Genomic DNA, 13,441 nt, shown 5'->3' on the forward strand with positions numbered 1-13,441 from the left:
CTCTTTAGTTTTGAGATTTTATTCTGGTCCAATGTTTTTTTTATTTTTTTATGTATTCCTTCAGAGCGCAAGCATTCATGTGTGTTGTGTTAAAATTATACAGAAAGCTGTGCCTTGTTCAGAGCTGGGTTCAACAGTGTTGGTGTGCATTCACAGCATATTTAAATTTTTCTCCACAGAAAAGTAAGAACTTGTTCTGAGGGATCACAAGTCCAGGTAAGGACTAGCGTACACATGCACATACACATTCCAACCTTCTCTCACTGTGCTGCTCAATGTGTGACTTCTGTCATCAGAATGCAGGACAGGCAGGGCCTTCGTCTGGTTTACAGACAACTTACTTTAGGCTGATGTCTTCTATAAACTGTACAGTATGTGAAAAATAGCTACCTGTTCTTTCCTTCCTATCCGTCAGGTGAAGGGATTCCGGTGAGGCTAACAGGCGTAGTGGGACTATGCTAGGATCCTGTGTTGTTCTGGGAGAGGACAGGGGAGGAGGAGGGAGGACCACATCTTCATTTGTACATTTCTGTAGTCCGCTGTTGGCCGTGGTCTGATAAACCACCGACGGTAGACCTGATGTTGCATGTCCAAATCAACTGAGGATTTCACCTCACTTACATCACCATCTGTTGGGACCCCCGTAGTGTGTGTGTGTCTGTGTGTGCGTGTGCGTGCGTGTGTGTGTGCAAAGGCATTTTGGACTTTGGGCCTTTTCGGGACTCCATGCCTTCAAGGATAGCCATTTTGTCTGATCACCTGTTGTTAGGTTATACATATCAACTGGATTTGTGTGTGCATGTGTGCACATGTGTGTGTGTATGTGTCTGTCAAATGGGGAAAGTGTGTTGAACATGTAAAATACATGCTGTAAAAAATGTACCAATCTACAAAACAGGAATCTTCTGCCTAGAAGCACACGCTCACTGTCACCATAGACGGCGTTAAGTATGGAGCACTAGAGAATGCACATAAACTGTTATATCACCTTCACACCTGGGTCCAATACTCACCACAGACACCTGAAACATTTTAGAGGTGCTTGATTTAACGTCACCATGCAAGGCAGGCTAAATCAAAAGCACCTTATGTATGTAATAGTTGAGTTAGTTCTGAGTAGACCCAGGTCTGTCACCTTTGATTTGCCTTTTTATTGCACTATGGAAGTTAGCACAGTCACCATGTCCGTCTGCTAAAGCCACATTTAGAGAGGAGAGATATCTTGTCTTACAGAATCTTAGTGTCTTTATTACATTATCATTCATTTATTTTTCTACCATGTTATATTGAAGAGTGTGATGACGCTGTATTAAAGAGACCTGATAGTAGGAATGTGATACTCTTTATTTGATAAATGGTAAATGGACTGCATTTATATAGCGCTTTTCTACCTTAGCGGCACTCAAAGCGCTTTACAATGTTTGCCTCTCATTCACCCATTCATACTCTCAATCACACATACCGACGGCAGCGAGCTACCATGCAAGGCGCCGGCCTGCCCATCGGGAGCAACTTGGGGTTCAGAGTCTTGCTCAAGGATACTTCGGCACATGGCGGGGATCGAACCGCCAACCTTGCGATTAACAGACAACCCTCTCTACCCCCTGAGCCACAGCCGCCCGTTCATCTTCTAAAGGTTCATCTTCTTTTTTTTTTAAGTATTCACTTAGCAGGTGCTTTCATCCAAAGCAATATCCATTGTACACAGGGGGATTTTACGTACAACCTCTTGATCTGCAGTCAGATGCTCTACCGCTGAGACACCCAGCCGCTACAGCTAGCTTAGTGTGAATGTCCCTCCTGCATAGAGGAGGCTCAGACCCACATGCCACTGAAGAACGACCTGACCCGAACACACCAAACCAACACAGTAGAATTGAACAGCAAAAGCACGCAGATTCACCAACAGTAGATCCAACTCCACCATTCAAATTTGAAATGTTAGAGACTCTTCTTTCCATTTCATTCTGTCATTCCTAATTTGGCCCTCTGGAAGTGTGCCAGAGATCCAAACAATGCTGTTGTCGTCCTGTCAAGTGGATGTGTCTGCAGAACGCGTCTGGTCTTGGTTGTGCAATTCAATAAAAGGAGCAGGGGGTGGGGCGTGGTGGGGCTCTGTAAATAAAAATATTCCAAATGTAATAAAGAGGTCTGAAGAAGAAATTTTGGATGAAGGATGAAATGTGTTGACTCCATGTTATTGGAGAAACTTTGGAAGGACAGCAACACTGCTTTTCACATCTTGGCCACTAGATGGGGCAATATTAATGATGTAACAATGATTTTACAAAGTGTATGAAAATCAAAAAATAAATCATTCATGAATTTCCTAACAAATATCCAACAGCAGACCATTTCAAACCAGTTTTTAGAGGTTTTTCACAGAGACGGTTTTCACAGAGTCGGAGAAGGCACTGTACCTGCCAGAGGCTCTCAGTTAGAAAAGGAGTCAGCCACTTCAGTATCTGATGGTGTCACAGTGACACCAGCCCACAAAGCCACACTAAAAGCCTTACCATGCTCAGACTCAGGGAGGAAACCCAGCATTTAATAGGCTCAATAAAAGTATTTTAAAGGGGGTTTAAGCCACACGTCATGTGTGAAATTACAATAATGGCCTGCAGTACAGCTCACTCCACCTTCTCTTGGTTAGCACTCTCATCTTTCTCTCCATCTTCCAGAATTTTCCCTCCATTCCACAGTTCCATGGTTTTACTTCTTCTCATAATTCCTTCTCCCCTACTTTCTTTCTAAGCCTTTGTTCTGACTTTACCCTTTTTCCTTTCTTTCTGCCTTCACCCTCCATCTCTCCTCTGCCTCTCTGCCCTGCCTCTCTCCCCCCTGCCTCTCTCCACTGCCTCTCTCTCCTCTCTTCTCTGCTGGGTATGAAGCTGGAGGCTGACCACATCAGAAGCCACAGAGAAAGTTGCTGTGTGTCTGGGGGCTTGTGTGTGTGCGCCTGTATGTGTGTGAAGGGATTGAGTACCAATTCTACAGGGAGAGTGAAGGACGGAAGAAAGACATAGGGGAGGGGGAGCAGAATAGAAGAGGGAGGGGGGTGGGAGGGAGTATGTGTCCAAGAGAGAGGGAGAGCTAGCGAGCGAGACTTGGCCTGATTTGTTTGGGGATGGGAACCAATGGAGAGGCTGGAGGGTGATAACATCCACATGCGGGTGCAGGGAAGCCGCCAGAAGCCAGACTTCAAACACAGAGACAGGACGCACTGAAAAGCACACAGGCACACAGGGAGAGAAACACACAGACACTGACGCAGAGATATAGAAATAGAAGTACATCACGCAACAGACCGAAACAGATGCAGATACAGGCTTAGACGGAGAAGAGTGAAAGACATCCATCCAGCCTCCAAAGTGCCAGGCCACGCTGACCCGCGGACCCACCTTTGGGTTCTTGTTCATGGGCATCCGAACAGCCTCTGTACCTGAGCCCAAAACCAGCACCACTACCTGCAGCAGGACCTCCCCAGCCCGGCTCTGAATGTGACCCGCGCTGGAATACTCTGACACCCCCACGGAAGAGAGAGAGAGAGAGCAGAGACGAACGAGAGAGAGAGAGAGAGAGAGAGAGAGAAACTGACAGAGGCTGGGAGCATCTTAATACCCTTTGGGATAAAAGGTAATTGCTGCTTTCAACACTGAGAATTCACTTCTCTTCACACACTGTAGCAGATATAATGCTCACATTGGGGCACCTGTTTAAGGGTGCTTGATCTGTTTGAGTGAACCTGGAAACTATAGAGATGAATAATCTCTATAATTTCTTTTAGGATTTATCTCCAAAACATTTCTAAACAGGAAGGTTTTAAAGTTGATATATTCCAAAAGGTCTAGATGAGTTGTGGAACCCCAATTAAATGTTGGAAAAAGTAAGCTGTACACTGTATACATTTACATTTACAACAAATTACTGGGTGATTATAAGTAATTTTTAGTGCTTTGACAGCTATATCAGATATTATCACCTTAAATTTTAGGCTCCATGGCTAATCTAGTTGAGTTATATTTTTGGCTTTAATTAAATTACTTGATATGTTTGTGGATATTATAACTTGTGCCTGAATGAGTTCACTCAAGTCATGCTGATGATCAGTAGAGGGACATTGAATGTCATCCTTAATAGACTAGGATGTATGCTGTTCAGTTACCTTTTTAAGTATGATAATTTAATAACAAAATTATGTTATTCATTCATGATTTTATTGTGCCGTATTGGTTGTTTGACTCGAGATGTGATGAGTTAATATGATACTATATATAAATCCAAACATAAATGAATGTAAAAGTATAATCGAACATAACTTGTTCATACTACCTAGTCGACTAGTAAAGCTTTCTCTCTCTCTCTCTCTCTCTCTCTCTCTCTCTCTCTCTCTCTCTCTCTCTCTCTCTCTCTCTCTCTCTCTCTCTCTGTGTGAAGTAATGAGAGTGTGTTTGTTTTGAGTGAATGTGTGTATGTTTGTGTGTGTGTGTTAATTATCCGATTAATGATTTATACCAGAGTTGGTGACCGCTCCACCTTGCACAGTTAGCTTGTTTGGTAAAGAGGCTTTACAGGGATCAAAATATTAGGTTTATAACTCTTATTATTTTTGATAAAATGGGAACATAATTTTTCTGTGACAACCACGGAGGTGACCTTATCATCATTGCCTAACAGTATAACTTACAGTCACAACAAGGTTTCCGTGCAAAAGCGAGCTTTCTGCTTTTAAGTGTCAGTAATTCAAATACTAAATATATAAAAATATTGTGTGAAGAAAACTGTACATGTTTGTGACTGTGTATGTAAATTAGTATCAGAGGTTAGAACTGTAGAGAAAGACAGTGGAGCGTTTGTTGGGTTAGTAATGTTTTCTTAAGGTAGTGATTAAAGGCCTATTGAGAGTGGCATAACTATTGAAGCTTAAACAGTTAAGGGGGTGCCAAGTTCAGGACTGGGAATTAACTTTAGAGAACCTCATAAAGTAGATCGGAGTCCAATGCAATGCGTGAGGTGAACTTGATTTTAGCCTGTCAGGCAAAAAGGAACAAACAAAACAGTCAAAAAAAGGCCACCTCTCCTTGTCAAGTTGGCTAAATCAAACATACGCTCATACACTCAAGTATCTCAAATATTTGTGCTTGTATGAGCCAGGCCTGAGATAATGTTTTCAAACTCCAAAGCGAGCAGGATTGGACAGGGTAGCTGGAGTTGTCAAGATCTCATGCTGTATCCGAAGGTGTTTCATTACATTTCTTGGCAGTTTTTTCAGAAGAAAACATCCAATTACGGTCTTGTAAAAACACAAAAAAGCAGAAGTTAATTCCACTGCACCAAACAATAAAAGCTTTTTGTCAGATCTCAGTCCAGACGTGCAGATCTTGTCCACCCGGCTTGAGTGTGCCCTAGTCCTGCAAGTCAAACCCAGCCAGCGACATCAACACCCCCTCAGGCCCCTCCTTGAGACACTTTGGTCTGAGCCAGGGATGCTCGTCACCACGGGTGCGTGGTTCCAAACCACCTCCTGGCCTATTCCTGTCAGCAGAGAAACATAGTGCCCAGTGTTATCTTGGAGCTTCTGAGAGATTTGTCGTAGGACTAAAGATCTGAGGGGCTGATATCTTTATGTCCTCCATCTTGGCTTTGTCTGCTGTGTAATAGTCTAGACCTGTCTGGAGCAGACAGACAAGGGGTCCAAGGTACCAAGGTATCAAGACATGTCAAAACATTTGGAAGAGCAAAGGTAGGAATTGGTGATAAACTGGATTATTGAGTAACGATTCAATATGATATAAAAGCTACCGAAATCGCAGAGATATAGAAAAATCTTAGAGAAAAACACAGGATATGAGATACAGCTGTGGAATCAAATTTACATCAGCAGTTTCATCTGTTAATTTAACAAGTTGCTTGAGCACACATTTATGTTTACTTTGATTCTGAAACAGATTCTATATCCCTGCAAAATATGTCTATACAGTATACACACACCCATACGCACACACACACACACACACACACACACACACACACACACACACACACACACACACACACACACACACACACACACACACACACACACTGCTTCTCCTTTGTACTGTAACTGTAGCTATGGGGCCATGCCAGGAACTCCTACAAGGTAGTGATTGATCAGTGTTTTGTAACCTTGTCAATCCCAAAGGTTTTACATGAGGCTTTGTGTGTATTTATTGCGCTGTTTTATTGTGTGAGTTCCCCTGCTGGACTGGGTGTCTACGGAGGGCTTTCGTGGCAGACAGAGGCCTAACTCCCCCAGATCCATGACTGATCCCCCTGGCTGCGAGCCCGGGCCCGGGCCCAGGCAGGGCGCGATGGGTCTGAGGAGAGGAGAGGCTCCATGGGGCTAGGGGAGCATGGGGGTGCAGAGCTGAGATGGCAAAAGTACACACATCCTTCACTCAAGTAGAAGTACAGATACTCATGTTTACAAACACTCTGGTAAAAGTTGAAGTACTGACTACACTTTTTCACTCAAGTTAAAGTAAAGAAGTATGGGCTCTGATTTTTAGGCTACTTAAGTAAAAAGTAGGCGTTACTACTACCTGTTTTAGTGTCGTGCTGGTAACTGGACCTCACATCAAATTAATACATTAATACAAAAATACACTATAGAAACGCTGCGCATTTGTCAGGAATCCTTTTTGACGCTGACAAGTACTGATACCAGAAAAATCTACTTAAGTACAGTAACAAAGTTTTTGTACATCATTACTTCCCATCTCTGGTGCAGAGGTCTGTGGGAGAGAGAAGAGGGGGAGGAAGACAGCAGGGAAGACAACGGTTAGCAGAGAAGAGGAAGAACGGAGGAGGAGGTTGAAGACAGAGAGTAAGAGAGACAGACGGGGTGGTAGAGGGAAGCGAAGGGAGAAGTGGGAGGACAGGAGAAGGAGAGTGGAGAGGATGCGGCTCCGGAAGGGGGCAGGAAGCATGTTTGTGTCAGGGCTGTAATCTACCTCCTCCATCTCCAGCTCAGTTCTATCTGACCAGGCGCCTCTCTGCCTGCCAGCCTGGGAAACAGAACCAGGATTTACCTCCTTGGACCCCAGGACACCATCCATCTACCCCCCTGCATGCTCTCCTGCATTTCATCCCCAAGGCTGGTTCACTAAGATCAGCGGGTTCTCAGCTTGGATGTAAAAGCCCTGGACCGAGTTCTCCTACAGCCTCTGTAAATCCACAACCCCCTTAGTACATTGAAACAAAGATTGTTCTTGGCACGTTCAGGTTACGTTGTTTGTACAGTGATTCTGTACTGACAGACAACCTAGCCTTCCAACCACTAGACAGTGAGCTAGGGGGTCGTTAGGGAGAGGAGCGAGGTAGGGGAGGCAGGGGAGGAACAGAAAGGCAGGGGAATCAGACAGGGAGAGGCAGCGACAGGCAGGTGAGGCAGGGGAAAGCAGGAAGAGGCCGGGGAAGGCAGCAGAGGTCGGGAGAAGCAAGGGGAGGCAGGGGGGCACGGGAATGCAGGGGAGACAAAGAGAGTGGCTGGGATGGCTGAGTAATAATGTATCAGAGTGGTGGAGTGATTGAGGGGCATGAAGCCAAACCAGGGAGGTCCGGACACAAGGTGGGTGGCAGGGTGCTAGGGTGGCAGTGTTTGCCTTTCCATGCTGCTGGTTTACCCAGGGAAAAATAAGTCTGAAAGGTCAGGCCCCGGTGGAGGCACCTTGGGCCAGGCTGGCTGGGACATGAGATTCCCCCGGTGGGTTTGGGCTGCGCTGCTCCTGCAAGGTCTCCTCGTTATCCGACCAGTGAAATCACACAGTAATCTCTCATTCTGATAGACCATGTAGAAGTAAGCGGAATGGTACCAACCGCTGCCCATGAACATACTCATATCCCAATGATAATAGCTCTGCTCTCCTAATCTTGCTGTTCTTCACAAGCTAGAGAAGTGATTTTGCATATGTGTGTTCTTGTGTGTGTGTGTGTGTGCCTCCCTCAGCTGGAGGTAGTTATGGCAATGGAGGGGAAACAGGGGTGGTAGGTGTGTGTGACTGTAGACATTGTGGGCCTGCTAGTCCATGTCTAAATAGCCCTGGGCTGTTTCTCCTTCTGTAGCCACATTTAGCATGTTCCCCTAAACGCACCGAAACGCTGTTTTAATAGCTAATAGGCTGGCAAGGGAGGCACCATAGTGAGAAAGAGAGGGAAAGTTCCATAAAAGTAAGGCTAGAATTGTAATTCTGCTAGGGGCCTCAAATATGTGTGTGTGTGTGTGGGAGGGGGGGGGTCACACTAAGGGTCAGGGTTCAGCCATCATCACATCGGTCCAATCAGGGCAGAGGTGAAGAGGGGCACAGTTCTACTGATCTGGAGGTCGTGCCCCTGCAGCTGGTCTCTGTCTCTCTGCCAGAGTCTTTCTCATCACTTGCTCTAGGACTTCATTAGTTTCAATACTAGTTTTTTCAGACTAAAAGTAAACTTAGAAAGTTGCTTTACAGACATTGATGTGGAGTTGCATATTTTCTCTTTCCCTTAATGACCCATCACACAAATGGCTTTTCTACCGCCACCCAACCCACCCCTCCACTCTTCCTCCCCCTTCACTTTCTGACAGAAGCTAAACACTCTCGGGTTAGACCGGGTTAGACTCAGCCTTTTCCACCCATTGTGGCTCCATCCACAATCATTATTCAGAAACTCAAAATGAGTTTTAGAGTGAGATTTATGAGTTGGAGTGGGACCACAGGCTAGGAAGGTTCTGTCAGGCAGTGGCACCACCTCTGGATCTCATAAATCATGTTCTGAGCAGACCAAGAGGTTCTGATGAACCCTGCTGACTTCATATTCACATCCACAGAAAACTGTCCTAACAGAAAATGTATGATGGAGTTTGGGACAAAAGTGTTCCATGAAAGATTTATAGGATATCAGAATTAATTTACAATGGAAACAACTACCTGTCAAAGTGTTACATTTTTAAGTGTACAATAAACTAGAAAAAGTGTACAATAAACTAGAAAAATAAAAACATTAAAAGTTAGAGGAACATTGACAGTGAACTGCCAACTGGACGAAACGGCTTAAAGAGGTCTGTCAGTAATGGCTTCCATCATTGGAGAAATGGAGATTGTCAAAGCTACTGGCAGATTAATGTCCATCTCAACATCTGCCAAATACGTTCTAAAGACATCCGTTTGACTGACTGACAGGTAGACAGACAGAATTCCCTGTGAAGCATATTTTCCTAAATATTCATTCATCCTGGAGAGGAACAAAGGGACAAATGAGGCTTAAACTGCCTCTTCCTGTCCTAAAGGGAACGACGTGAAAGTGGAGGGAAAGTTTGGAGGGTCATGGTTAACCCTATTCAGCCAATCAGGGAGGGAGAGGGAGGGGAGAGCGAAAAAAAGAACAAAATAAATAAAGAGAAAAAAAGAAAAAGAGAAATCAAATTAGTTACAAAAACTCCCCCAAAAAACTAGGCTCTGTGTGGTAATCAGTTTTCTAACAGTCTACATACAAGCTGAGATACCCACAATCCACAGCTTCTACAATGATTTGCAGATGATATTCATACGGTTTGGCTGAATGTGTTTATATGGCTGTCAGGCAGACAAAACAGAGCCAGCATCGGTCATACAGGAAGGCCAGTCCAGCTCCCACCATCCTTACACCATCAGCCTTTGATTATTAATAATGTTTACATTAACCTGTTTTCTATCTGACAAAAAAGCAAATAGATTTAATGGCTCAATTAAGGCAATTTAGTCTTTCGAGCCGACAAATTAATTTCCCGTTTCCCTGATGAGAAAATAAACAGAGACGCCGAGGCTTCAGAAGAGAGAGACAGTTGAGGTTCGGCCACCACTCTAGGTCCTAGCCCTTCAGATCACAGCGGACATACATCACAGTGATTAGCTGTGCTTTCAGACAGGGCGGATTTAAACACAGGCGGAGAGAGGAGAGAAGTCCAGTCCCCAGGGCTGAAACAAGGCAGGCTTTTGTATGTCCAGATGACGGTGAAGGAGGACAGGCGCAGTAAAGCAGACATATTACACCAAGTGTCCATTTCCTCCACAAGATAAACTAGTTCTAATGATGATGAGAGTGGATGGTGGAGAGTAAGATCATAATGATTATCGCTTTTTAAAAACTTTGATAGGCCATCTGTGAAATGTGACTGATGAGACACCACTAAAAATGTGTAATTATTTAAAAGTTAATTATAAGTTTTTACATCATTCGGTTACGTTACTGTAGTTTCCCTGTAGCATGAACACTGCAGTCAGGCTGACTGAGAACTTGGCAGGAATCAGTGTAATACTAAGCTAAGACACAGCTAAAGATCCAACACTAATAACTAGCTAAGGTCTCCTAGGCCAAGCAGCAGCATTAGATAATGTACATTCTCTCCTTGTTCTTGAAGGGAGTTTATAATCTTATATTCCCCAGATTAGAGCTCAATTAGAGATTAGTGACAGCTAGTCCTGTAGGAAGATTAGACCCTTGGACTGCCCTGTGGTCTCACAACACCATGTTTACGTTAGAGCTAAGACCTGTTGAGGATCAGACAGTACACAGGGGAGGGGGGGGGGGGGGCTGGGAGCTGATGACAATGGAAACTGTATTGATAAATTCTGTTTTTCAGTCAAAAGAGGCTGACAGCATGTCCATTCTCTACTACTACAGTGTGTATCAATTCACAGTGTCAATGTGTTGTACAGTGTGTATTAGATAGCAGTGTCATTAGTAGTTCAGCTTTATACCCGTTTACCTCCGCTCTAATGTTGTTCTTATTTGTCTTTCCTTTTTCAAAAGATGTATTGGAAAGTGGTGCTGTCAGTCATGCTGGCTGGTGTTCTATTCGCTGTGGGGGAATCCAGGAAGACCCGCCCCCAGGGCTCCATCCCTTCTCCTTTTAAGGGAAACGGCAACACCTCTGACCGCCGCACACGCAAACAGGAAGTGTTGGCCTCCAGCCAGGAAGCACTGGTCATCACGGAGAGGAAATACTTGAAGAGTGACTGGTGCAAGACGCAGCCCCTCCGGCAGACGGTGAGCGAGGAGAGCTGCGTGAGCCGGACCGTCATCAACCGCTTCTGCTACGGACAGTGCAACTCCTTCTACATCCCCCGGCACGTCAAGAAGGAGGCAGAGTCCTTCCAGTCCTGCGCCTTCTGCCGGCCACACAAGTTCACCACGCTCACCGTGGAGCTGGACTGCCCCGACCTCCAGCCGCCCTTCCGCCACCGCAAGATCCAGCGGGTGAAGCAGTGCCGCTGCATATCCGTCAGCGTGGGCGACGTCGGCAAGCAGTGACCAGGTCTGAGGCCGAGGGCCACCTGGAGTGTGGACTGCAACGGTGGGAGTGTGGACTGCAGACGTGGGGAACCTGCTGTGTATTAGGCAACCTTTATATACCCTCGACCAGCCTACACTGCCACGCTCGGGTTTCTGGGTCTCCGAACACTCTTCCTCCCCAAGAGATCTTCTGAGGAGCCCGAGTCCTCTCACAAAGACACTTGTCCGTACACCCTGAGTGTATGAGGGTGAAAACACCAAGTTTGATGTTTATGACTTTCTTTACAATTACACATACACAGTGCCAAAAAAACAATATCAGAACAGGACCGTTTTAAGGACAAGGAACATCAGACCTCTCCCAACAAAAAGAGACATTGAAGAGGCCAAGATTCGCATCAACTTCTGAGACAGACTCTATGAAAGACATTCCACAGCAGATTGAAGGCCGTATGATTGACCCCTGAATATGAACTCCTGTAGTTCACCTGGTTCTGGGTATCTGAGTATTTCGTGTGAGCATCACAGACTAACAGAGTATGATCTGCTATCCACCCTCTCCATGCCCCTCTGAACTGTGACTGGAGTGTGTGTGGGGGGGGTCTTGAGAGTTAGATATCCAGATAGGAGAGACTGGGTCAGTACGCCACTCAGAGCTCCGTCTGAAGAAGGAGGAGTTGCTGACTGAGTGAAGTCTTGCCACACCAGAGTGGATCTTTCATAACTGTGTTGAATACCTTATTGCAGTTCCAAATAGCACTATATTGCTCTGTATAAATAAATAAACATTATTACTAGACAGCACATTATAGAGATTATATCAAATGGTACAATAAAATAATTTATATATCTAGAAATATGAATAAATTATACACTAAATCTATTAACTGTGTTAATTTTTTGCCTTTGAGTAACTGGTAGTACTCAAAGGTGAGTAAAGTTTGTCAGATGTTTTGCCACTACACTGTTCAGAAACTGCAATCTATTAAAATGAGATCAAAAAACATGAAACCAAATACAATGCTGAATTTATTCATCCTTTTATTTTACATAAATTACACTCCTCCCGAACCAAAACAAAAGATCTGGTTTATACAAACACTTATTGCACATGGAGGATTCAAACCTCAAACAAATCCAGGATTGTTAAGTGATTGACATGCTGGGCACAGAACACAACATTAACAAAAGAATGTTACACAATTGAATACTACTTTACATTGATAAAATCATCGAATAGCATTTTTAAATATATATTTTTGCAACCAAGTCAAGTGTTGTAATTTAAATGCAAAATTAAACATTCCTCTGAATACTTTCTTACAATGTTAGTGTCCAAAGAAATGTAATAACCTTCCCCACCCAACTCTCACAAACAAACTTAAGATTCAAAATGAGCATTTCATCTTAAATAAGTGAGTCAGTTATACATTTACAGAGGTTAGGCATTTTCTTTCTCATACTTTGGATGACACAGATGTACGTTGCCAAAGATTTTGTACTTTAGAGCAGATGTGCCCGTACAGTTACGGAAAGCTCCAGAAAGCAGTTGACTGCCGTAATTTAGCTGAGCTCAGAGATCGTATGTCCACATTCAGAGGTTTTGTTGACTCAAAACCAACTCAGACGAGCTGGATCCTTATTTACCTGGACACAGACTTTTTTATTTTAATTCATTTTTTAAAACACCTTTGTTTTAAAAATTGTAATCAAGTAGGATTTGAACAACATTGAGATTGAACTGATGTAACTTAAATTGTGTTTTGAATGCAAGATTATTAAAAAAATAATACTGTTGAAGGACCTGACACCGTTGTCATACACTCCACTGTTTGCTGGTCACTATCCTGTGTCTTATACATCCATATATCTGATAACAGGTTCCTGTTGTCTTGACATTATTTGGACAAATCACAGGACTCCTTGTTGGGTGTGGGTATGGAGAAAGAGCACGTTAAGATAATGGAGCAGTACCTCAGAAGTCAAGCAGGCAGACAGCCAGACAGGTATTACTGTTCTTGTACAGTTCACCTGCTGGTCCATGCAGTCCGATTGGGCTTAGTCTCTTCCTCATCCTCCTGTCTCCACTGTGCTCCACCAGCCAATCCATCAGATCTTCATACCCAGCTTGGCTTTCTGGAGAAACACA

The 13,441-nt window shown here is 44.2% G+C and overlaps 3 protein-coding genes across 4 annotated transcripts in view; 2 read left to right on the plus strand and 1 right to left on the minus strand.

The window, feature by feature from the left end:
• The window catches only part of rgs7b (regulator of G protein signaling 7b), a 183,524-nt gene that overhangs the window by 10,185 nt on the left and 159,898 nt on the right, over positions 1-13,441 (plus strand). Inside the window, exons 13-14 of one of the 2 annotated variants that reach the window (XR_009931780.1) lie at positions 180-216; positions 416-643. Coding sequence is in view for 1 of the 2 variants with exons in the window: in XM_062474342.1 (XP_062330326.1) it covers positions 180-200 (21 nt within the window). In the remaining variant the exon portion in view is untranslated. Of the gene's footprint in view, positions 1-179; positions 217-415; positions 1,350-13,441 lie in introns of those variants that run through there. The other variant, XM_062474342.1, reaches the window with a different exon arrangement.
• Positions 3,185-13,100, plus strand: grem2b (gremlin 2, DAN family BMP antagonist b). The gene is made up of 2 exons (XM_062474343.1): positions 3,185-3,636; positions 10,810-13,100. Exon 2 carries the CDS (start codon positions 10,810-10,812, stop codon positions 11,308-11,310), a length of 501 nt encoding a protein of 166 aa, XP_062330327.1. The 5' UTR covers positions 3,185-3,636; the 3' UTR covers positions 11,311-13,100.
• Positions 12,309-13,441, minus strand: part of fmn2b (formin 2b) — a 45,471-nt gene continuing 44,338 nt past the window's right edge. The window contains exon 22 of the mRNA XM_062475380.1: positions 12,309-13,428. Within this exon, the coding sequence (XP_062331364.1) occupies positions 13,402-13,428 (27 nt within the window). The 3' untranslated portion in view covers positions 12,309-13,401. The remainder of the gene's footprint in view (positions 13,429-13,441) is intronic.

Source organism: Osmerus eperlanus, chromosome 12 (assembly GCF_963692335.1).
Source record: "Osmerus eperlanus chromosome 12, fOsmEpe2.1, whole genome shotgun sequence".
Classification (NCBI taxonomy): Eukaryota; Metazoa; Chordata; class Actinopteri; order Osmeriformes; family Osmeridae; genus Osmerus; species Osmerus eperlanus.